General features: G+C 35.9%; 1 protein-coding gene across 1 annotated transcript in view; it reads right to left on the bottom strand.

The window, feature by feature from the left end:
* Nucleotides 1-26,821, bottom strand: part of LOC145246694 (neuronal acetylcholine receptor subunit alpha-7-like) — a 298,339-nt gene that overhangs the window by 105,172 nt on the left and 166,346 nt on the right. The window contains exon 3 of the mRNA XM_080108417.1: nucleotides 12,245-12,289. Within this exon, the coding sequence (XP_079964543.1) occupies nucleotides 12,245-12,289 (45 nt within the window). The remainder of the gene's footprint in view (nucleotides 1-12,244; nucleotides 12,290-26,821) is intronic.

The raw sequence follows: 26,821 nt of genomic DNA, 5'->3' as shown, positions 1-26,821 counted from the left end.
GAGGCGGCTAGAGCGGCTGGTTGCTAGGGCCGGGTGACGGAGCGGGAGGTCTTTACTGCGCTGAAGCAGGTCAGCTGTGACAGATCGCCAGGACTTGATGGTCTGCCATACGAACTGTACTTGAGGCTGTCGCCCATGTTTCTGCCTCTTGTGACGGATATGTTCAACCATTGGTTTGCTCAGGGATCCATCCCAGGGCAGGTGACCAAGGGAGTGATCACATTGCTGAAGAAAGGTGACGGGCATGGAGGGGAAGAGTTAGACGACTACAGGCCCATAACTCTGCTAAACACAGAGTTGAAGATTTTGGCCAAGGTCCTGTCGAATCGGCTGCAGGTTGTTATCGACGAGTTGGTTGAACCGGAACAGAACTACGCTGTGAAGGGGAGATCGATTCAGAACAACTTGCACCTGATCCGCACGATCCTAGAGGGGTGAATAGATGACGACACGGAAGCCGCGCTGATAAACTTAGATCAGTCCAAAGCTTTCGATAGGGTCGACCATCGTTTCCTGGCATCTGTCTTAGAGGCCGCCGGTTTTAAACCGGACTTTTGCAAGTGGATCTCCATAATGTATCGACAGCCCATGGCTGTCGTGCAAGTCAACGCAAAGCGCTCGAAACCCTTTGTTATCTCTCGGTCGGTTCGTCAGGGTTGTCCACTGTCGCCCCTGCTTTATGTCCTGGCTTTGGAGCCTCTTCTCCGCAAGCTGAGACATGGGGAGGCAAATTCGGCACTGCGCGGAATGGCTCTGCCTGGCGGCTAAGCGGCCAAGGTATCCGCGTTCGCCGATGATGTCACGATCTTTGTGTCGGGCTTCAGAGACATTGAGGTCGTGTCGGAGGCACTCACACAGTACGAAAGAATCACGGGGGCCAACCGTAGGGAACTCCACTGGGATCTAGTGAAGGGGGCCGCTGATGACCCGCTATGCGCGCGATTGGGGTGGCAGCAGAGTGAGATCCGCTCCGCGTGGAGCTGGGCGCCAGGTTCGAGTCATCTGAACAATTCGGAGTTCTCTCTGACCTGGCGATTGGCCCGAAATGCACTTCCACTCAACAACATACAATGCAGTTCCGAGTTTTTGGAGTCGCCTGATTGTCCCCGTTGTGGGACAACGGCCGTAGAAACTACGGATCACGCTTTCTTCGATTGCCGCGAACTCCGCCAGTACTGGTCGTATGTCAGCAGAGTGACGGCTCGCATCGATCCTGAGCATCCTCGCCCAATTACTGTATCCAATGTTGTGGACAACGTGAGGCCGCCGTGGGACCGGGAAAGACAAATGGTCTACGTTACGATCCTGGCCGTGGCGAGAATTGTGATTTGGACGTCGCGTCTGCAAGGTTGCCGGGGGGTGTTGTCTTTTTCTGATCAAGATCTGATCGCGTTCTTTAAACACCAACTACGGGTGAAGATCAGATGTGATAGAAGAAGGCTGCATCGCACGGCATTTGACAGAAGATGGATACATGTGGCAAGTCTGTGTGTACGAAGAGGAGCCAAATTTGAATACGTGTTCCTTGCCTAGGTGTGGAACGCGCAGTTCTGTAAAGTAAAATTAAACAAGTAGTCTCTCAGCTAGCTGAGTGTGTGTTCCATCCCTCCCCGATTAGGAAGCCTCCAAGATCCCAATCCCCTCTTACCTGCAATTTTTGTTTTCACCCCTTCCTCTAAATTTTACCCATCTTGGAGAAAAAGAAATACAAACTAACCTCCATCCCTTACCCACAAAAATGTTCTTTTCCCCATTCACCCCCATCTAGAGGGCATCCCCACCTAGAGACTGACCCGCAGAAGCGAGGTTCCTTTTACAAACCTAGTGGAACGGGCAGTCTATCAACTAGACGGGGTTGGGAGGGTCCTACTAATCACCTTTTGTTTGTTCTTCCCCCGCCCTCGATACAAATGAATTATTGTACCATTTTATTGTTATCTTTTTTGTTTTTACACGTCAATAAAAAATGTTTTAAAAATTGGGAGTTACTAGGACGTCCCCCAATATGAAAGGGTGAATGCGGTATTATGGTGAAAGAAGATACTAGCTGGGAGAAACTTTTGACTTTGTTTAGTTCTGGAGTGACAAGGATGACCAACGACCCCCAAAATCCCCCCTTTTGAGTTGGCCATGTGCCTAAGTTTTTTGTTCATCGTTAATTTTGACTGTATTTTTTAACACGACTAAAAGATTTAATATCTCAAAGTGTAGTATCTGTTCCGGCAGATACTGCAAGCTATGACTAGCTATGACTAGCAAAGACCAGATGTGGGGGCAACCCCACATGCCTGACCTTTAACCAGCTCCCATTTCCCACCTCTCGGGAGCTGGTCCCCTTTTTCCCTTCCACTCCCTTCACTCCTCACATTAAAAATCGTCCTTGTGCCTAATTTGCCCGGTGGGGGAGCAAATAAATACCATCTGTTCCGGCAGATGCTGTAGACTATGACTAGCTATGACTAGCTATGACTAGCAAAGACCAGATGTGGGGGTAACCCCACATGCCTGACCATTAACCAGCTCCCATTTCCCACCTCTCGGGAGCTGGTCCCCTTTTTCCCTTCCCCCTCCATTCACTCCTCACATTAAAAATCGGCCTTGTGCCTTATTTGCTCGGTGGGGGAGCAAATAAATACCATCTGTTCCGGCAGATACTGCAAGCTATGACTAGCTATGACTAGCTATGACTAGCAAAGACCAGATGTGGGGGCAACCCCACATGCCTGACCTTTAACCAGCCCCCATTTCCCACCTCTCGGGAGCTAGTCCCCTTTTTCCCTTCCCCCTCCCTTCACTCCTCACATTAAAAATCGGCCTTGTGCCTAATTTGCTCGGTGGGGGAGCAAATAAATACCATCTGTTCCGACAGATACTGCAATCAGAGACCATCGTCCTTGTGGCAATGAGCTCCTAGTCCATGTAGGGGCAACCCTACATACCAAAAGAGACTCTTACTATCAGCTCCCATTTCCCACCTCCCAGGAGCTGGTCCCCTTTCCTCTTCCCCCTCCCCCTCTCCACATTAAAAAACGGCCTCATGCCTAATTTGCTCTCGTGGAAAAGCAAATAAATACCCAAATCTCACTCGTGTAGTATCTGTTCCGGCAGATACTGCAATCAAAGACCATATGTGGAGGCAACCCCAACATATAAGACCATTGCTCTTGTAGCAGTCAGTTATTGGTCAATGTAGAGGAAACCCTTCATGCCAATTGTCACTATCCAGTCCGCTCGAATGAGCTAGGCCCCCATTCCCTTCACTCTCCACATTAAAAAACGGCCTTGTGCCTAATTTGCTCAGTGGAGAAGCAAATAAACAAACTATTGCCACTATCCTCGGGGGAGATGGACCCCCCTCCCCTTTACTCTCTACATTAAAAAAGGCCTTGTGCCTAATTTGCTCACCGAGGAGAAGCGAGTAAATGCATAATACGTTCTTGACTTTTGGACCAAGATCAAAGGGTAGTATCTGTCTTCCATAACTGGCTCTGGATTTTCCATCAATAACCGAAAGAAATTAAATGATTCGAATGCCTTTTTCTGAGTTAATATCCTTTCTGCCGCTTATTTATTTATTTCTACTAAGTTTCTGTCTTTATAAAGCAATTACTTCAATTTCTTGTTCTCTCTCAGTGGAAGAGAAATTCTTCACGACTGAGGCAATATTTTTTTGTTTCTTTTCTCCACGTTAAGAAAACAACCCTCGTGTCCAAGTCTGCCCTGTGGGGAAGCATTGTAAATAAGTACTCTTATGGGACGAAGTAAAAATTTATATACAGAGAAGAACGGTGGATAGTAAGACAATGCAAAGAAGCAGAGCACATGCTGGTCGACGATTAATAACTACTAAGCAGACTAAATGTAGAATTTAATACAATATGATGACCATTAATTCTAAATAACAGATAAAGTTACAATATAAAAAAAAATATATAAAAAAATATTTCAAATTTATTTTCTGTTTCTTAATTGCACTGTTATTATTTTTTTTCGTTACTGAACGACTGTTTGTAGTTCTAGCTTTATTTTAGATTATTTACCTTTCTGGTTTAATAACAGGGTGGAACGATAAAAATGTCGCCCTAAAAACCAAAACCAGCTTTGTTTTAAAACTTTTATTGAAAAAATCAATTCAGGTAACTTGATTATGTTGTAGAGCTGACCGCTATTCAATGTTCAATAATCAGCTCGATACGAGTCCAGAACTGGCAGCATGCCTTTTCCACAAGCGCCGGCAGGAGCTCTGTGAATACTCGGTGGATGGTAGCGATCATGCTGAATTTAGTGTTGTGGGGAGTCATGTTGGTGATGTTCTCGACGTATGACCAAACGAAGTAGTCCAGCGGGTTCAGATCAAGAGGTGGGGGAGGGGGGGGGGGCTAATGAGAGAAAGGTACAAAGTCGTAGCACTCGTTCTGAAGTCAAGCATGGGTCTCTTTGAACTTGTGGGCCGGCGCCAAGTCCTGCTGCCACACCCAGTCAGCCGGCGGCCACCTGATTGCACGCGAGGATCTTCACACCCTTCAACACATCCAGGTACACTTTGGTGTTGATTTTTACGCCGATTTCGATATGAAGTGGCATGATGTGGCCCTCGCTTGAAACTACACCAAAGACCGTAGCCATGGCCGGAAACATTGTTTTCATTACCCTGGACACGTCCCTGTTATTCGTGTCAATCTAGCGATGCACTTTGAGGGCGCTAACAATGGTCTTGTTGTCATTTGAATCGGTAGAGAGCATGAGTTGTACAGCGGTGCATCTCCGATCTCGCTTGTTGAACATTGTGTCACTTTCAGACATGATAGAAGGCTCCCATATCTCTTGAGATTTGTACACAATTGACCAACTAGCAGATGGTCCACAACAAAAACAAACCCGGTTTTCATCAAACAGAAATGGAATCATGCCGTCTTCTCTAAGTATCATATGTATATAATCTTTATTTCTATCATCAACAATTCATTCTCCTCTTCATCCTTACCCGCTTTTCTTTTCTTTCTGTTTTTAATCGAAATGTCTATTTATGTTTCTGAATTTTCGAAATGAGGATCGTTAATTAGTATTTTTAAGATTATTTGGACTACATTTCTCATCTTGTCTGTTATACTCAAAACGTTTTGGTTGATATAACGCCCGACCTTCTTTAGCTGTATTTTGTCAAACTCGGGAATCGGTCTGTTGAATTTGTATGAAATTCGAAACGGAAACATTTATTTAATCCACGAGGTTAGTATGCTCTCGTTCCCCCAGCCATAGCCGAGTTGAAGTCTTAAGTAATTTGCAATTGTATTTTTTGTATCGCTTGCAACGAGATTCGAACCATCAACCTCTAGAAGAGTGTAGCATAGAATTTAATTTTATTTAGTATTTTATCTATTACGCTACGAATTCTTGAAAGCTGGCGTGAATTAAATGAAGGGTTCTATTTGAAATTCTGTAAAAATGTTTGAGTTGAACAGAAACATTCCCGACAAGACACGCCTAAAAAGGTTAAATCGCCCGAAACGTCGTGATAATAACACTGAAGATGAAAAATTAGTGCGAAAATCTAACTAATACCAAGTGTCTTTTTTTTCTTTTTTCACTGTTTTATTAAAAAATTTTTTTTATAGAACTATCCTTTCAGACTTGATCTACTTCTATATGCAAAGCGTTTCCATCCTTCTCTCTCTGGTTTCTTCTTTAATCGTAGTGTCCTTCTTCTTTTCTTTGGTTTCAATCCTTATCTTAATTTCATTGTATTTTATTTCATTAGTGGGGAAGATAGTAGGGCAGATTGCTGAAACAACCTCACACTTGGTGATACAAGCACCAACATTGAAATTTGTCAGGTTTGCTTCTGCAGCTATCTTCAATTTTCTGATGGCTTATGTTCTTTTCTTAAAATGTATCTTCTGATCGTCATTTGTGCCAATTTTCGTGCTTGTATCGCTAAGTGAACGATTCTTAGGGAATATTGAGATAATCTGTCCCAATATTAAGAAGAATGAATTAAGGAAGACAAGTAGTTGGATTTAACATGCCCCACCAATGCTTCATAATTCATTCCCGTCTTTCTTTCTGTAGTTTTCTTTTTCTTCTCAGCCACCTTTTTTTTTCTTCCAGTATACGTCAGTTTTCTTTTCCTTAATTGATCTTATTTTCTTTTTTTTTCTTTTTCTTTTCATACCGAAATCAATAAGACAAAATCATGGGCGTGCTGGCGTCGTCGTGTCCTCTGAGGTATTATCCTGTGCAGTTCTAAGAAGGCCCAACTTCCCAGGCGTTACCTTTCCGCCTTTGAGAAGGGCTTGCTTTATTGCTAATCATCTTAGGCGCTCCTACTAAAGAATGTCAACATGGCCGCACAGATAAGTTTTGTTCGGCTAGAGCGCAATTCTCTAGGACGCCCGCTTTTCAAACGTATTTTATGTATGTATGTTTGTTTGTCTGTCTAAAACTTTCGACAGATTTTCACGACATCGGTATCGTTTTGATAAACGACTCTCGGACGACAAATATAAAAAAATTGGCTGAAAACATTAATTCCTTCACCCTCAACTGAGAACTTTTCTACAGAGAAGGGGTCGCTGTTTTCGCGGATATTTTCGAAAGTCATTCTCTCTTTTCGATTGACTAAATTTAATTTAAACCGTCGTCATTTCCGATTTAGCGAGGGACGCAACAACAAAGACGTCATATTTTTCACCCTCTTTTCCTACTTCGCGGTACGGGTTCGAGCCTGACTGCCTACTGCCACTTTTTTCCTTTTGCTCAACACACACCTCAAACACCCGGGACACGCCGGGCACCCGGTCTAGTTACTTATAAAAATAAGTATCTAGCGTATTTTAGTTTTTATGAAAGAAGTTCCGTATATTGACGTCACGGAAATTGCGAAGCAGGTTATGTTTTGAAAATAATATTCTTTCTTCGTGTTTTTTTTTTATGAAAGAGCTAAGTCTTCTAATATTACCCTAACTTTACTCTTCGCATGCCGAGCATCGCCGCATTTTAAAATCTTTCCGCGGCTCCCAAATCATAAACAGCTTCGGTAATTACCATAACTGGCTCTGGATTTTCCATCAATAACCGAAAGAAATTAAATGATTCGAATGCCTTTTTCTGAGTTAATATCCTTTCTGCCACTTATTTATTTATTTCTACTAAGTTTCTGTCTTATAAAGCAATTACTTCTATAAGTGCCGTAAAGTCCAAACAAGTACTTCATATGAGATCAAAGACCATCCCAATCATATCATCCAAAATAAACGTAACTTGACTGAATACAACGGTAAAAAGCAAAGAAATAAAACAAACATCTCTCCACACCTAACTCGAAATTTCCATTCAAGGAATCACTAAACTTTGAAATGAAAGAAAAAGGACAAAGGAATTCCAATCGTTAACAAAATAAATAAATAAAATAAAATTAATTACAAAAAAATACTTTAAAGATTTTCCGACTGAATGGATTCTTACATGTGTTATTTTTAAGCGGTGAAACATTTGAGAAGTTATTTGGTTTCTTTTCAAATTGCACGAAATCAGAATATCAAGGGTTATCCGGCATCGCTCAACTAGAGTGTGTCCGATATTGTTTTTTTATATATCCATCCATAATATATTTCTTTATGTCTGTCTATCTCTCCGTTCCACATTTTCTTGGAAAATATTAGTTTTATCTGGCTGGAATTTTGTATGGACTTTTATTATGATTAACTGTATCATGTAATGTAGTTATTATGGCATCCATTCGATTCACAATTAAGGATTAATAAGGACTAATAACATTTAATCAACACGATATCACATTTAGTCTAGACATCTATATATCTATAAAAGTGAACGTGTCTGTCTGTCTGTCTGTCTGTGTGTCTGTGTGTCTGTCTGTCTGTGTACATTTCCCTACGCAATAACTCTGTCAATTTTTAGTCTATAGACTCGAAATTTGAAATACCGGGTACTGAGATTTGGGAAAATCGATGTGACGGGTGTCAGCCAGAAATTTGGCTGTTAAGGGGTCAAATTTCAACGATTTGACCTTTAAGAACTCTACCAAACTCCTCCGACAATTTTGGGTCTAGACACTTGAAATTTTAGATATAGGTTCCTTGAACCTGGATCTAACTTAATAAAGTGATTTGAGCCCGAAACTATAAATTTTAAGGGGTCATAATAGGGGTCAAAGTTTTAAAAAATTAACCATTTTTTTTGTTTTTTTGCTTTTTTTGCACAGCATACACCTCCAAACACCCGAGCAACGCCGGGCACCCCTGCTAGTATGATATAAACCACTCATTCTAAATCACTGCGCTATAACTTTTGTCCGTTTTTAGCGGACTAAATGTCTTGTTCATTTATATTACCGCGGTGTACGTATTTATTATTATAAAAAGGCAAAGTAAATCAACGGCTGTTTCTCTAAGGCATTTTGCCTATATATTTTCATCACATAAAGTGCATATTAGTTTTTTCTTGTGATTAGTCTAATGAGCCATGATTTACAAATAATTTATTAAGTCTTTTTAGTTAGGAGCAATATAGAGTATCTATTCTTATACCACACTTTATCTTTTCCTTTTTTTCCTTTTTTTACATGTAGTCACCTCTTATCAAGGCCCGGAAGCCACTCGGGGATAAGGGTTATTGCGTGTACGATAATCAATGGGATAATATCGTAGTAATCGTTAGTAATGGAGATTTGGTAAAGTGTCTTACTTAAGGGTGCGGTTTATCAGGAATTTGTTTATGTTGGACTTGAAGACATCCAGGTTGTAGTTAGGTGGGAAACAGGCAAACGGAAGAGAGTTCCACAGTCGTGCACTTCTAAGAAAGAAGCTTTTCTGTCCTTGTTAAATAAATGGTTAAAGACAAAGTTACTATTTATTTTTGTTCCAATCCAGAGTGCTTCTGTGTGGGAGCCATGATTCTATATAGTTAGTCGAATGTGTAATTTTTTGTGGGTACAGCTTAATGTTCACATTGTCTTAGTGAAAATGTGAGAATATGTTTCCGAATATTTTGGATGAGGATTGCTTATTCGTGTCATTTGAACTCATCTTGAGTGTCATTTTGATGACGTTTCGGTTGTGTAACTCCAACCTTCCTCAATGACGAAATGCTAGTGGATAAAATACCTGATAAAATGCAGTTGTAAATTACACGTTTTTGGAGGGTGCAGGTACAATCCCCAGTGCGGACGACACTCAAACTGCAATTGCAGATTACTTAGGACTTCTATTGGGTCATGGTTGACGGAACGAGAACATGCTACTACCTTGGTTAAATAAAAAGTGACGTTCGAAAAACCGAGAAGTTTCCCGTGTTTGACAGAATAATTCCAGAGTTCGAAAGAAAGATTCTCGAGTTCGACAAACGTTGTGCAAATGACGCTCGAGATAAAAACAGTATTTCAGAGAATCCAAATAATATGAATGTTCCTGGATATGACCTTAAACTATATCCGATGGTGAGGCACCAGCTTGCGGGCTTTGGAGAGTGTGTGGGCACTCTTTAATTGCCATTGCTCCTAGGTCCATTGTGACCCGGAGTGGTAGTACCTGGTAGGGTTCCAACTATGAGTTAAATAGGAACCGACTTAAAAAAACAAATATACTCTATAAAAAAAATTGTTCTTCAAAATCATTGGATTCGGCATTAAATAACCTGAAAAGGGTTGATATGCCGTAAAACAAAAACAAACAAACAAACAAATGATACGAATAATTAGAGATATTTGAAATAATCCAAGTTTTGGACTCTACGGTGTTTTACTTGTGACATGAGACTGGTCTTGATGCGGCGTCTAAGTCTAGTGTCGTGTATGCTTGACTACTTACAATCTAGCTGTCAAAATAATCATTTACAAATAGGACGTGTGCATTTAGTACTTCTCAGTCTTTCAAACTTTTTATTGATTATTTTTGATGCAACGGTAGGTTAAAAGAAGCAAACACATGCACAAATTTACTCCGATCTCATTATAACTTTATTTCAATCCAATAATTACTTTTCAAATGAGTGAACTGGTCGAAAATTGTCGAAGACTTATGTGATTGAAATAAATTTATAACAGATCGGCTAAATTTTATATATATTTTTTATTTTTGCTTTGCTACGTAGTAAGCTCTCCTACTTAAGATTTCCTAAGAGAATTGTTCTATACATTACGGATACAACATTATCTCTCTCTCTCTCTCTCTCTCTCTCTCTCTCTCTCTCTCATATGTATATTTCTATACATCGCTCTTATATATATGTATAGTTCTATTCTTTTAGTAGTAATATAGATCTAGATATGTATGTGTTTGTTGCAAGAGTATACACACACACACACACACACACACACACACACACACATATATATATATATATATATATATATATACTCTTGCAACAAACACATACACATATAGATCTATAATACTGCTAAAAAAATAGAACTAAAATAAAGATATAATGGTTATAAACCTTAGGTCTAGAATCCTTATTGTCTAACCTATCAAGTTCTGAGACTCTTGCTTAATTGGTTTCTAATGATTATTTAATGTAACTTTGAAATATTTTTTCCACAGTGGTCACCACTTATCAAGGCCCGGAAGCCACTCAGAGATAAGTGTTATTGCAAGTACATTACGTTAGTGTGGAGATTTGATGAAGTGTTTACTTAAGAGGGTGGTTCATTAAGAATTTGTAAACGTTGGACTTGAACACATCCAAGTTGTAGTCAGGTGGGAAGCAGACAGAGTTCCACAGGCGTGTAGTTCTAAGAAAGAAGCTTTGTTCATGGAATCCGCGTTTTGATTTAGGCACAGATAAAGAGTGGGGGAAATTTTTCACAGTGGATTCAGCTAGACGGATGTTTTTCGTGAAAGATTGGCGAGGAGGGACCAGAGATTGGAGTTCAGACGAGCACCTGTCATGGAAATAACGATAAAACAAGGATAGGCTCGCAACGTCTCTTCTGTGGGAGAGAGGTTGCAGGGTAGAGAAAAGGGCATCCCCCACTAAGCCACGAAGTCTATTTTGTACTCTGTCAAGGCAGGATAGGCTGTTTTTAGCAGCTCCTGTCCAGATATGGCAGCAGTATTCCATACTTTCCTAATGGAAGCTTGTCCTAATCTCGTGCTTCCTGAATTTCCTTAAAATACCAAAACTAAACTGAACTTTTTAGTAATTGATTTTTAATAGTTACTGCCAAAATTTCACAAAAATGGGTAGCATCTGAATTTTCCCGAAGGTCTGCTATACTCTTCATCTACTTTGTAAAAAAAACAAAATTGAATAAATTATAGTTCACATTTGGCCACCTTACGCTTACCCTTCGTGTTCCAAAATTTATATTGATTGGTTTATTAATTCAGGGGTGAAGCATATAATGGAAATATATAAACAAATGAACATAATTGACTTCATAAATATATATAATTAACTTCTCTTTTGCGATTCTAGCGGTTAACCTGACCAATTCTCACGAAGATTAAACACAGAAAATTCTCTGTAGTTTAATTGCCATATATATTTTCAAAACTTATTACCACACTTTACTAACTGTCGAAGTAAATACAGAAAATAGATATATAAAATAATAATGTAATAACAACAACAACAATAATAATAATAATAGTAGTACTACTACTACTACTACTACTAATAATAATAATAACAACAAAAATAATAATATTTATATATATATAAATAAATAAATAAATATATATATATATGTGTGAAATAGTAATTAGGTTGTGTATAGATTTTATTATTTCGAAGTATTATTTTTCACTGGAGCGCCATGGATATAGGAGCTGTTGTGTTTTAAAATCTCCGAAACAGCTCCATGGTAAACAGCTGATGCCCCTTGTTCTTGAATTAACAAATTAAATAAAAATATCTTATTTTTTTTCATTGTTAAATTCCTTGTTCTATAATTGGGAATTTTCTAGCAATGAATCGGCTTATATTCTTCTTTTCTTCTTCTTCTTCTTCTATTATTATTATTATTATTATTATTATTATTATTATTATTATTATTATTATTATTATTATTATTCACAGTACGTATGCAATATGTTAAACTTAGTATTCCTATGAATTTCAACTGCATTTTCATGTTATTTTATCATATTTTAAAAAAATTCGCCAAGCTCAATTAAAGTATATATATATATATATATATATATATATATATATATATATATATGTGTGTGTGTGTGTGTGTGTGTGTGACAAAGAATACATAGAATATAAACAAGTTACTTACCATATTAAGCCAAAGATTAGACGCCAGATTCTGATTTTTTTCATCCTGGAAGAAAAACGGGAAAACGTTTCATAATTAAATATTCAGATGTTTCTGAAGAATCGGAATCGAAACCGGCAATTGTATCGGAATCGAGAATTTATAACGTATTTGGGAAAAATATTGAAATCGTTCCACCATTAAGAAAATCCTTTAGAAATCGTAAAGAATTTTATTATTAATAATAATGTGTTACAGTGTGGTTCCTGGGTTTGGTAGGGACCATTTTGGATGACGATGACATATTGGATAGTGCCAGGAACCACATGGACATTTAATATACATCTTAATAATTATAAAACTCTGAGGATCGCCCGGGTGTCTTTGCTTGCTTGCTTAAATCTTATCTATTTATTAGCACATGTATATACGTATGTAAGGGTACGTGTGCGCAGGCGGGTATATATATATATATATATATATATATATATATATATATATATATACATAAATCATCGTGTATATATATATATATACATAAATCATCGTATAACGATTAGATCACTCTGACTGAAGTAAAAACATTTAAAAATAAAATGTTTAAATTCAACATTATTCACGCGGTAATGGTAGCCGAATGGATACGGTCTTTGCTAATCAAGCCAGAGATGGCTTGTGTTGCTGGGTTCGAATCTATCGACTGGTGTTAATCGTGACACCCTGCACTGAAGATTCCCGAATGGATGAAACACTAGTGTCCGTAGGTATTTAATTATTATAGTAAATAAGTATATATATATATATATATATATATATATATATATATATATATATATATATATATATATATATATATATATATTTACACACGAATTTATATTTATAAAAACAGTAATCTACCGATACATGTGTTTCGGAGCCCTACTCCTCTTCAGCGTAGCTTGACTGTTGTTGAGATTCGAACTCCGGACCTTATGTATTTCAGCTCAGTGCCCTAACACATTACGCTATTATGCCATAGACAATTTACTGTTTAGCACACACACACACACACACACACACATATATATATATATATATATATATATATATATATATATATATATATATTCATTCTCCATAGGTTTTGGTTCGATTGTAGCTTATGGCATTCAAGTCATACTTATTGAACTTTTTAAATCACTACTATACGTTGGTTACAGTATAATATATAAAATCTATAGAGAACTGACACCGTGATTATATATACGAAATGTGCATGAATTAAATTAATCTATTTAAGTGTATTTTACGACCAAGCAAAGCCGAACTACTCTGCTAGTTGGGTATAAAAATATTGGTTTCAGCGAACGAAGAAAATTAAAGGATATATATAGGCATACGTATAAAACAGGAAATAAATGGAACATTGTGAGATTGAGAGAGTCATCTGCTAGCAAGCGGCACTTAAAAGAAAACAGATTTGTACATGAAATAAAATAAGAAAAAAGAAATTTTATAGCAAAATATGTTTATACAAGCTTTTTGAATATAAACGTTACTTTAAAGCATTCATAAAAAAACACGAGTCTAGTGAAATAAAGTGGGGTTAATAGTGACAAATCAAAATGTCTATAGTGTGAATATATGCGTATGTAAATAATATACACATGGCCGTATTTGATCAACATGACTTTGTGTATGTATGTACGAGGTGCCTTAATTAATGTCGTATAGGCAGTTTTATTGATAGTACACACATGACACTATAGTCCCCTTTAAAGCAATCGCCTTCGGCTGTAATGCACTTGTCCTGCTGGAACAACATCTGGAAAGCCTCATGAAAGTCTTCTTGTGTGAGCGTGTCAATGACCCTCACCACAGCCTCTTTCATCCCCTCAGTTGTTTCATAAAGATAGCTTCTAAGATTTTCCTTGAGCTTAGGGAATAACCAAAACTATAAAAGAATAAAGAAAAGTATACATTGCATGATCTGAATAAATCAGCTCGATCATCTCCCCGCTGTCATGGCAATGTCTTTCTTTCTGATCTTCTCTAAGCACCTTCGGGACAAACTTTGCACAAATCTTCAATTCCTTGCGAATAATTGTGTTTTGCAGTTACAGCACTAAGATCAAACTGTGCATTTATGGGCTCTATAGACCCACGACGGTCCTTGTTCATTAAATTCTTTGCTTGGCCAATCAACTCTGGTGTTTTGACTTCCTTACTCTTCCCACACTCATCAATATCCCTCATAGACTCCCTGCCTTCCTTGAATCTCTTATGCCACTAAAAAAATGATACTTGATTCAGGCAAGATGGTCTAAACGCAGTCTGAAACATTTGATACGTTTCTGTGGCATTTTTCCAAGTTTAAAACAGAATTTTATTGCATATCGTTCTTCTAAAGTATCTTCAAGTCCAGATTGCATTTTTGAAATTCACCAGCTGAGACAATCAGGATTTAGTAGGGTGTATTCCAATTCCTGCTGCAGCTGTTCATTTGAACTTGAAAACATAAAAAATATGTTTGTCATCTCATCAGATAAGCAACGACAATCTTAAATGCCTGTACGATAAGCAACGACAATCTTAAATGCCTGTACAAAAAAGTCGGGAAAGGGCACCTTATATATGAATTTACTTTGTTCTTGTTGGAGCATGTGAGTGGGTAGTATTTCTTTTCCTTCGTCTGCCTTCTGCTGGTGTGTAGAATTATATACGCGATATTAAGACGGTTTGTACGTGAGTCATTGAGTCCTATCTCCCTCTCTCAACTCATTTTTGGATGTTTGTTTTATAGAAATTTCTTACTTCGCATCTACTTCCTATTTCCACATAGACTTTTGCTACTTTTGGAGTTTGGAATGGTTTCTATTGGTTGCAATTATTTTAAGTTTACACATTCCTTTGGTCAAGGAAGTGAGGAATATATCGAATATAAACAAAGTGGAGAAAGAAAGAGTGTAGCAATTATAGACATTTGCATTTTAGTATTTGTATGAATCTTCGCTATTACGTAATACATATCGATCCGATTCGAATTATGATGAAATAGAATCCAGACGTGTATATTGCGTTTATCCACATTGCTATTGGGTTCTGAAATGTATGCACATGCCCAATCAGCAAAATATCACCCCTTCCCTATTGAGGTTTCTTTTCTTCCCTCAGACTGTTAAACTTTGGAATTCCTTTCCTTTTCCTGATTTTCTGAATGTAATAAGCTGCTGTTTTAAATTTACATGCAATGTCAATAAACATCTAGCTGCTGAACTACGCACGGTTCCCTGGTAAATATTAGTAGCACCTTACGTTTGAGGTGGCAACGTGCACGTAATAGAGCGCAGACGCACATATGCAAATACTGTGTCGAGTACGATATAACTTAACACTATTGAAAAAGAACATACTATAAAGGGAGGCGATTACGCTAGAGACGTGGCTGACGTTACGGTCGTAACGAGAAGTCACACGTGGCGGGAAAATGAGGAAATAAATTTCGTTGTTACAAAAAAAAAAATTAGAGCTATTACTTGTCCTATGTTCCTTGCGATGTACTCTGCTACAACGGGTTGGGTCTACTTGTGTCAACGTATGCACTATGTTATATGCATTGTTTGGGATAAAATATTTTTAAAAAAATGTCATATTTGATAACTTCCAATGATTTGAAATAATAATAAAATAAGTGACCATGCATGGTCCCTCGTGAGTGCATAATCAACGAGGCATAAGCAAAATATTAAGTTCAGCATTTTCCCCCTCCCATTTAGGCCCAAGAGTCACAAAGGCCTTAACATATTTAAATTTGAGTTCCGCACCATGCAAAACTGCTAAATAGACATGGACAGAAAATTTTGGACAAAAATGGTAAAATAGTCCCAAAAATGGAGTGTTTTCACTTTTGGGTGTGCCCCAGAGTCTCTTTTTAAATAAACAGACTCTGGGGCACACCCAAAAGTTATCGCGGAATACAGACAAACAAAATTATATACAAATCACTTAGTTAAAACTTTTCAGAAAGTTTTATAAAAATCCAAGGCATCATTTTTTTTAATAAGCACAAAAGTGTTAATTTTAACCATTTTAACCCTAAAGGCACCCCCAGGGCGGGGGGCAATCGGAGTTTCCCCGGAAAATCTGTTCTCTTATTTTTTACTCATATCATGTTTAATGTTTGTGTAAAATTTCAAACTATTCCAAGGTGTAGTTATTAAGAAGTGCGGACGGACAAACGGACGGGGATTAATGTACAGATCCACCTTACTTTTGTTGGGGGGACCAAAAAAAAAAAAACAACAAAAAAAAAACAACTAACAGCAACAACAAAAAACAAAACAAAAAAAAAACAATTTACAAATAAAGTCTATAAAAACATAAACTTTGGACGTAAACTTTTCGAATCAATCAAGTATGAATGCCAACCGATTTGTTTATACACCATCATTTCAAAAGCAAGAAAACTATTCTGTCTACTTGAAAAATCTTGTGAATAATTAAATAGACGAACGTTACTTATTATATAATACAACTCGTCAACAACAATGTCAGTTGGAAATCAACGAGAAACGGTTGTTGCGGGAACGTAAAACGATTGGCGACTATTATCGAAAGAAACGAAGGGTGCTCTGGTAATGCTTATTGTTACTCTGATTTCAGGGAACACAACAGATAATTGCCAGAGGGCAATTACTGCATACAACAACTTGTATGAGCACTTCTAGCGAGCAAACAATGATGTCATAGCACCAACTATTTATGGTACAAAACAAGGACACACACACACACACGATGATTGCAAACGTCTTGTCAGACGAGTGCCACTCCCTCAGACACTTAATGTCCATGAGCCTAGAAATGACTTTTTTTTTCTTAGTCCTACTGGTGAATTCACACGCTCACACAGGCATGATACTGAAGACGGTCATTGAGATCAATTATTACATGTTTCCAGCATTTCAAGCCTCCATGCGTCATAACTTTTCCATCGCCACAGGACCATTTTTATAGACAAATGCCTGAGGGAGTATCTATACACAGGTGATGTTACAGAGTCTTAGCTTTGTACGACAGCTAAGTCTCTCTCTCGGTTCAAAATGTTGAGATCCAGCAACAAGCAAGAACAAGATAGCCAGCAACAAGTTAAACTGCAGACCAGCTTAATGCGGATACTGGTCTCCCGCTTTATGGTTTTTTAAATCAGAGATTTGCTTCTCCTAGAAAGGTTGCCTTCACCACGGCTTATGGGAGCCCTCTCCACCCCAACACACAAACACACATGGTGCTAGTTGGCCGTTGACCCCGAAAAAGGGTTCATTCGCCCTTTGGAAGGTCTTGTTTTTAATCCTTCAGGGAGACTAGCCACCCTCCTCACCAAACAAGTCTGGTGGGGGAACCAGTTTAGTCGCCGGTACCCGACCATGAGGCAGGTAGTACTTGGTTACATGGTACCAGTAGCATATGACATGACCTGACACACACACACACACATATAAATACATATGAGAACTTGAATGCCTACTAGACACTACCCTCGCGTGTCTAAGGCCTCTCAGAACAACCTGGCATGAGAATACTTTTCCCGAGAAGTAAACCCTGACCAAATATTCAAAATCACATAATATTCGCTGCATAAATTAGATCTCCTCTCTGTCTAATCCACACTAGCATTTTACGAAGAATAGTGCACCTTCACAAGTAATCTTACTTCAAGTAATAGCGCAGAGCTGGATATTCCACCAGACTGGAACAATTCTTGTCCTTGAATCCAGTAAGACCAAGAGACCAAAACGAAAGATATGCTGCAACATATGAAAATGATAATTTGGAGAGAGGAAAATTATGTTCTAAATTTCTTTACACAATGTTTGAGAGATAAAGAACTTTAGTAGAAAATTCGAATATCTATCTAATATAAAGTAAAAGTGTTAGCTCAGGTTGTGAGCCTCTGGTTTTCTGAGAACTTCAACTGAAGTAAAATAAAACAATATATATATTGAGACTTGCAAATCATATAAACCAGGAGATAAATTTTGTACATTATGTACAAAAGAAACCCTAAAAATTTTAAAATATGAAGATATAAAAAGCACAACCAAACTAGTAAATTCAAGACACGAGCTTCTATCGTGTAATCATAAACGTTGGTTTAAATTTAATAAATATAAACCACCTTAAATCATTAAAAATTACTCATTAGTAAAAATAGATTTTTTTTTTTTTAATAAATTAAGTTAAACCAATTACCGCCCTTAGACTCGTAAATCAAATAATAAATAAAGCCATGACAATTATCTCCCCTTAAAAACTTGCAAAAAAAACAACAAAAAAAAAACAAAAACAAACAAACTCTCTCTCTATAGATATTAACTGTAGCGTCTCTAAATCAAAATACGCTAACGGAAACAATTTACTGCACGAGCGTCGCCCTTTTAAAATTCATCATTCAATAAAATAAAAAGCTATAGCAAACATCTAAATGACTACTTTAAATACAGTTCCTGATTTCAAAAAAAGAAAAACCAAAAGGTAATTATATATCTATATATTTTTAAATCAAATTTATTATGTAAATTCAAAAATATATATATTTTTTCTACTCATTTCTATCTCTAACCTATACCAATTTTCTTATTAATTTTCTTATAAATTTTATATCCAAACCTTTTACTTCAATTTTTCAGATTCATCTGCCTTACTTTTAATGCTAGGTTTATTTTTGGTGTCTTTTCAATTCAATAGAAATCCTCCTAAATTTGCTGATGAGGAGACCGTGCTTACCAAAAAAACTATGTATAATTATTCTACGTGACTTCATGTATACCACAAATAAAAAGCACGGATTTCCGAAACGATCGTACAGATAATTGACTTTGTTGTTGTTCCTTCTTATGAAACTGATTTTTAATTTAATTAAATTTTGATTTTTAAATTTTAAAAATTTTAAAACTTTTAAATTATAAATCACATTACTTAATATATATATATATATATATATATATATATATATATATATATATATATATATATATATACTAGCAAATGTACCCGTCGTTGACTGGGTTCAAAAACAGCCTACAGAAAATGGACTCTGATTTATGAAAGTATGAACGATTATGAAAAGGAAGGGTTGTAAATTTGGGTTGAATTTGGGGGTATCAAAACCAAAGCAAAATATTATAAAAGAAAAAATAAAATATATAAACGCCATAATTTATTATACCATATCTGTTCACACTGAAACACTTATCACAATATTCTGTGGATCTATATTAAAAAACCTTGTTAAACTTTGTGAAATATTTCCATTCTATGGAGGTCAGGTGCGAACGAACACCCAATAATTTTATTATACCATATTCTTCAAACTGAAACATAATTATCAAAGTATACTTACGCAGATAGATATGAAAAGTCTTTATTAAAGTTTGTGCCTATTTCAATTCTATGGAGGCTAGGCGTGAATGCAGACCCCACAATTTTATTATACCATCCCTATTTAAGTTAAAACATACTTATCAAAGTATTCTTATATACATCTATATCAAAAACACTTGTAAACGTTTTTTTTTAATTTTTACATTTTTTATTTCCATACTTTGTGGACCAGGCGCGAACGCAGACCCCACAATTTTAATGATCCACCGTTCTGCAGAATCAAACATATGCATTCATGTGTATCGATACATCTTCTATCATTATATGTAATCAGTTTTTTAAAATAGTCAACCATATAGGAGCCTATTCATGACCAGACCCCACCCACAACACACAGACATTCAGCTTTATATATATATATATATATATATATATATATATATATATATATATATATATATATATATATATACATATATATATACATATATATACAGACATTCAGCTTTATATATATATACACACATATATACACATAAATATATATAAACATATATATATATATAAACACACACATATATATATAAACACACACACACACACGCACACACACACACACACACACACACACACATATATATATATAATGTGTGTTATTTGAGAAGGAAAACCGAAAATTAATAAAATAGTAATCGACCTTTCGTCCCTATTTCAGGGGACATCATAAGGATTTTGTAGGAAACATATAGAAGAAAAACGATTACAGACCACATGCGAGTGGAAAAGGAAAAAATGCTAAAGTCCTTCCCATTATGGGCCGAAATGTGCGTGCGGCAAGGTTGGATTATTCTATGCTTATATATACACATTAAAACGATTATTCAAATACATATGTACATGCATATTTAATTGTTTTGTTGATCTTATTTATTTGGTTTAAATTATATGAGGAGAGACGGTTAAGGATATATATACTGATTACGATGGATCTGTATTCATATTTTATATTTTCTATAATAGGGCTAAATTGTAGAAACCTTTTTTTGCGTGATAGTGCTAGTATTTGAAATAAGTGCTGATTCAAGAAGTCTTCGTTAAGCTCTATCTGCAATGAATTTGATAATTTTTGCATGATCAAAGTTAAACGAGTGATCATGTTCAGCAAAATGACAGAAAGGTGCATTTAAGAATTTTCCATTTTTTATGTCTCTTCTATGCTCATCAAGTCTTATTTCTAATTTACGTTGCATTTCACCTATATATGTTTGGTGGCAGTCATTACAAGGGATAGAGTATTTGCCGGCGTTTGATGTGAGGATTTTGGGGGAGTGCTTAGTGATTTTTAATGTTTGTTTTATTGTTGAAGAAGTTGTTTGTATCGAATATATACCAAGTCTATTGAGAGTGTCGCAAATTTTTGTATTATCATTATTGGTAGGAATGAAGAGATGTCTGTTTAGCAGGGACGTATCTGTTGTTTTATATTTCTGTTTGTTTATATTAGAATATATTTTCGTGGCTTTTTTTCTGCGCATTAGAAATGAAATAAGTCGGATATTGTAATGTTTTTAAAGCGTTCCTAATATGTTTATTTTCATCATCAAGGTATTGGGGGCTGCATATTCTAAAGGCACGCAAGAAGAAGAAAAACAATGATCATGCCAGTTTTTATTTTATCATTGTGGTGCGACTAGTAGTGAATGTAATCGTTTTTGTGTGCGGTTTTTCTATTTACTTTGAAACTCAGATTATTTTCTGATCTGATGATAAGTATACCTAGAAAAACTAGAGAGTTGTCTTGTTCGGATTCGTGTGTAAATTTTATGGATGGTTCAACTGAATTTAATTTATTTCTGAGTTGTTCTATTTGTGCGTTTCTATATATCTAAAGTATGTGGAGTTTTAGGTAGTCTGAATTTGAAAGAGCCGGTCTCTAGAAATTCCAAAAATAGGCTGGTTGGTTGGTTGTTTTTGTTTTACGGCATATCAACCCTTTTTGGGTTATTTAATGCCGAATCCAAAGATTTTGAAGAACATTTTTTAGTAGAATATATTTGTTGTTTTCAAGTCGGTTTCTATTTAACCCATAGTTGGGACCCTAACAGGTACTACCACTCCGGGTCAGAGTGGACCTGAAAGCAATGGTAATTAAAGGGGGGGTCCACACTCCCCAAAGCCCGCAAGCTGGGGCCTCACCACTGGATATAGTTTAAGGTCATATCCAGGACCCCCATTGAGGGACTTTTACCCTCTGCAGGGGGCAGTCGGTGTATTCTAATGCCCCACCGACAGGGCCTCTAAAAATAGGTAAGCTTATACTAGTATATATATATATATATATATATATATATATATATATATAATAGAATATATGATGATTGCAACGTATTGTCAGACGAGTGCCACTCTCTCAGACACTTAAAGTCCATGAACCCAAAAAAAATACCGGCGAATTCACACGCTCAATCAGGCATGACACTGAAGACGGTCATTGAGATCAATTATTACACGCTTCCAGCGTTTCAAGCCTCCACGCGTCACAACTTTTCCATCGGCACAGGACCATTTTTATAGACAAATCACTGAGGGAGTATCTATACACAGATGATGTTTCGGAGTCTTAGCTTTGTACGACACCTAAGTCTCTCTCTCGGTTCAAAATGTTGAGATCCAGCAACAAGCAAGAGCAAGATAGCCAGCAACAAATTAAACTGCAGGCCAGTTTAATTTGGATACTGGTCTCCCGCTTTATGGTTTTTTAAATCAGAGATTTGCTTCTCCTAGAAAGGTTGCCTTCACCACGGCTTACAGGAGCCCTCTCCACGCCAACACACACATACACACACACAAACACACAGAGTGCTAGTTGGCCGTGGATCCCGAAAAAGGTTTCATTCGCCTTTCGGAATATATATATATATATATATATATATATATATATATATATATATATATATGCATACATATATATATATAAATAATATATATGATATATACAATATATATATACATATATACATGTAATATATATATATATATATATATATATATATATATATAAAAGAAAGAAAATTAAAACTGTAAGTTGAACTTTACAATTAAAATTTATTGTTCGACTGAATACTCAAAAATAAAAAAAAAAACAATTTACAAAGTCCTTATTCTTGGAAAATATGTGTCGGCGGTTTGATGATGAAACGATCGTTAATAACTGCCTTTTCATTTAATTAAAAATGGAAAAAAAATTGAGTCGAATTTATTTCCTTTATATTTTGCAGGACTTTCATATATCATGACGGGTTTTATTTGTCCCAAAGCGCGTATTCCACTAGTATCTATATATCAATTAACAATTTAAGCTTATTTTTTTTCTCTCGTTGTCATAATCGATTATTCTTATACACATAAACAGATCGATATGTAAAATATCTTAACCTTTTCAAATGGAATGTAATCGAAGGAAGATAACAATCTTTTTTCCTGTCTGTAATTCTCATTTTAAATAATTAATGGTTCTTTCTCGTCTATTTATTCCATCTTTCCTTTGAAAACTTTAATCATTGTCCACCGACCTAAAATACATAATTACTTTACTTTTTTCACATACATCAGTTTCAACATAAATAGTTTCTCCAAAAAAAAAAAAAAAAAAAAAAAAATTATGTTAACAGATATCGTCATTATGGTATAGAAATTTGATTGCATGGACACGGTTGGGAACTTTCCAAAGGGATATTAGACATAATCTGAACTTAGTGGAATTTATACTAATTTATTTATTGCGGACTATTATTCTCATCTTTATTAGTTGTTGTTTCACGACGTTTCTGTCAACTATTCCTCTGGCCTTCGTCAGGTGCTAACCGCGACGGATAGGAACTTCGAATCTCCTAACTGCATTCTCAGCAATCACTGCCATCCGTAGTTGTTATCGTCTCACCACGTTTTATGTGGCCAAGTGAGCTTCTGGCCGGCTTTGTGTAGGATTGAAACCGCTATCTTCAGACAAGCATCATCTGGAAACCGTAGAGATTGAACGTCTCTATCTACTGCACCACGGCCCCGAAACGTCGTGAAACAACTAATAAATATGAGAATAATAGTCCGCAATAAATAAATTAATATAAATAATACTCATCTCAATAATGAATTCCAATTAAAATAATATATATTAGTGGAATTTATACTAATCTGCTAATAAAAATTAACTCCCACTGAAATATTGGAAATAATTTTAAAGTTTATTTTATCACTTTTGAATGGAAAACGCTCCAGACAAGGCGTGAAACCACTTAATGTAAGTAACTAACAAAGACGGACGATGATTATCGAACTACAGCAGATGCTTATTCGCCTTCGTTTTGAAAAAGACCAAGGTTATAGGTAGAGGGTAAACAGTCAGCAGAAAGAACTTTCCATGAGCAAAAGAGAATAAGGAATAGATCAGACAATTCTGTAGAACACACGTTATAATAATATTGTCGGAAACCTATGAGTAAAACGATCTATAACAAAAGAGAATAAGGAATAGATCAGACAATTCTCTAGAACACACGTTATAATAATATTGTCGGAAACCTATGAGTAAAACGTGCTATAACAAAAGAGAATAAGGAATAGATCAGACAATTCTCTAGAACACACGTTATAATAATATTGTCGGAAACCTATGAGTAAAACGAGCTATAACAAAAGAGAATAAGGAATAGATCAGACAATTCTGTAGAACACACGTTATAATAATATTGTCGGAAACCTATGAGTAAAACGATCTATAACAAAAGAGAATAAGGAATAGATCAGACAATTCTCTAGAACACACGTTATAATAATATTGTCGGAAACCTATGAGTAAAACGTGCTATAACAAAAGAGAATAAGGAATAGATCAGACAATTCTCTAGAACACACGTTATAATAATATTGTCGGAAACCTATGAGTAAAACGATCTATAACAAAAGAGAATAAAGAATAGATCAGAAAATTCTCTAGAACACACGTTATAATAATATTGTCGGAAACCTATGAGTAAAACGAGCTATAACAAAAGAGAATAAGTAATAGATCAGACAATTCTGTAGAACACACGTTATAATAATATTGTCGGAAACCTATGAGTAAAACGAGCTATAACAGAAGAGAATAAGGAATGGATCAGACAATTCTCTAGAACACACGATATAATAATATTGTCGGAAACCTATGAGTAAAACGAGCTATAACAAAAGAGAATAAGGAATAGATCAGACAATTCTGTAGAACACACTTTATAATAATATTGCCGGAAACCTATGAGTAAAACGTGCTATAACAAAAGAGAATAAGGAATAGATCAGACAATTCTGTAGAACACACTTTATAATAATATTGTCGGAAACCTATGAGTAAAACGATCTATAACAAAAGAGAATAAGGAATAGATCAGACAATTCTCTAGAACACACGTTATAATAATATTGTCGGAAACCTATGAGTAAAACGAGCTATAACAAAAGAGAATAAGGAATAGATCAGACAATTCTGTAGAACACACGATATAATAATATTGTCGGAAACCTATGAGTAAAACGTGCTATAACAAAAGAGAATGAGGAATAGATCAGACAATTCTGTAGAACACACGTTATAATAATATTGTCGGAAACCTATGAGTAAAACGAGCTATAACAAAAGAGAATAAGGAATAGATCAGACAATTCTCTAGAACACACGTTATAATAATATTGTCGGAAACCTATGAGTAAAACGAGCTATAACAAAAGAGAATAAGGAATAGATCAGACAATTCTCTAGAACACACGATATAATAATATTGTCGGAAACCTATGAGTAAAACGTGCTATAACAAAAGAGAATAAGGAATAGATCAGACAATTCTGTAGAACACACGTTATAATAATATTGTCGGAAACTTATGAGTAAAACGTGCTATAACAAAAGAGAATAAGGAATAGATCAGACAATTCTGTAGAACACACGTTATAATAATATTGTCGGAAACCTATGAGTAAAACGAGCTATAACAAAAGAGAATAAGGAATAGATCAGACAATTCTCTAGAACACACGATATAATAATATTGTCGGAAACCTATGAGTAAAACGTGCTATAACAAAAGAGAATAAGGAATAGATCAGACAATTCGCTAGGACATACGTTATAATAATATTGTCGGAAACCTATGTGTAAAACGAGCTATAACAAAAGAGAATAAGGAATAGATCAGACAATTCTGTAGAACACACGATATAATAATATTGTCGGAAACCTATGAGTAAAACGTGCTATAACAAAAGAGAATAAGGAATAGATCAGACAATTCTGTAGAACACACGGTATAATAATATTGTCGGAAACCTATGAGTAAAACGAGCTATAACAAAAGAGAATAAGGAATAGATGAGACAATTCTCTAGAACACACGTTATAATATTGTCGGAAACCTATGAGTAAAACGAGCTATAACAAAAGAGAATAAGGAATAGATCAGACAATTCTCTAGAACACACGTTATAATAATATTTACAAAAAAGACTGAGACTAGCAAAATCACGTTTGTGAGAGAGAGGTTGCAGAGAAGAAGAAAAGGTGAAGGGGCCAAAACAAATTAAAGGAATTTTCCCACACCTTATCAAAAACATTCAAATTAGACAGCGATTCACTTCATACATGGTCTGAGAGTATACTTGTAAAGATCAGACAATTCTGTAGAACACACGGCATAATATTTACAAAAAAAAAGACTGAGACAAGCAACATCACGTCTGTGAGAGAGAGGTTGCAGAGAAGAAGAAAAGGTGGGGCGCAAACAAATTAAAGGGAAGTTCCTACACCTTGTCAAGAACATTCAAATTTGACAGCGATTTACTTCAGACATGGTCTGAGAGTATATTTGTAAAGATAATTTTACTTTTATATAAGAACTAGCAGGCCGCTCGATTAAAAAAAATGAATAAATGTTATCTATCTATATATTAATACGATAACGTGTGTGTTATTTTCTGTGTCACGCTTACATCCGGGTCATATAATTGTTATGTACTTCAATCTTCCATTTCTTGTACTAAATAATTTTACTAAGAATTCTTTATAAGTTTTGAGTTTGGTTACGGTTTCGATTATAGCCGATGGCACTCAAGTCATTTAATTTTTTAAAAATAATTTTACTAAGAATTCTCCATAATTGTGGTTTCGGTTTCGATTATAGCTGATGGCACTTAAGTCATGTAGTTTTT

The sequence above is a fragment of the Euprymna scolopes genome, chromosome 24, assembly GCF_053919585.1.
Source record: "Euprymna scolopes isolate OS-2025 chromosome 24, ASM5391958v1, whole genome shotgun sequence".
In the NCBI taxonomy this organism is placed as follows: domain Eukaryota; kingdom Metazoa; phylum Mollusca; class Cephalopoda; order Sepiida; family Sepiolidae; genus Euprymna; species Euprymna scolopes.
Note: the sequence above shows the minus strand (reverse complement) of the source record. Positions and strands in the feature narration are given on the sequence as shown.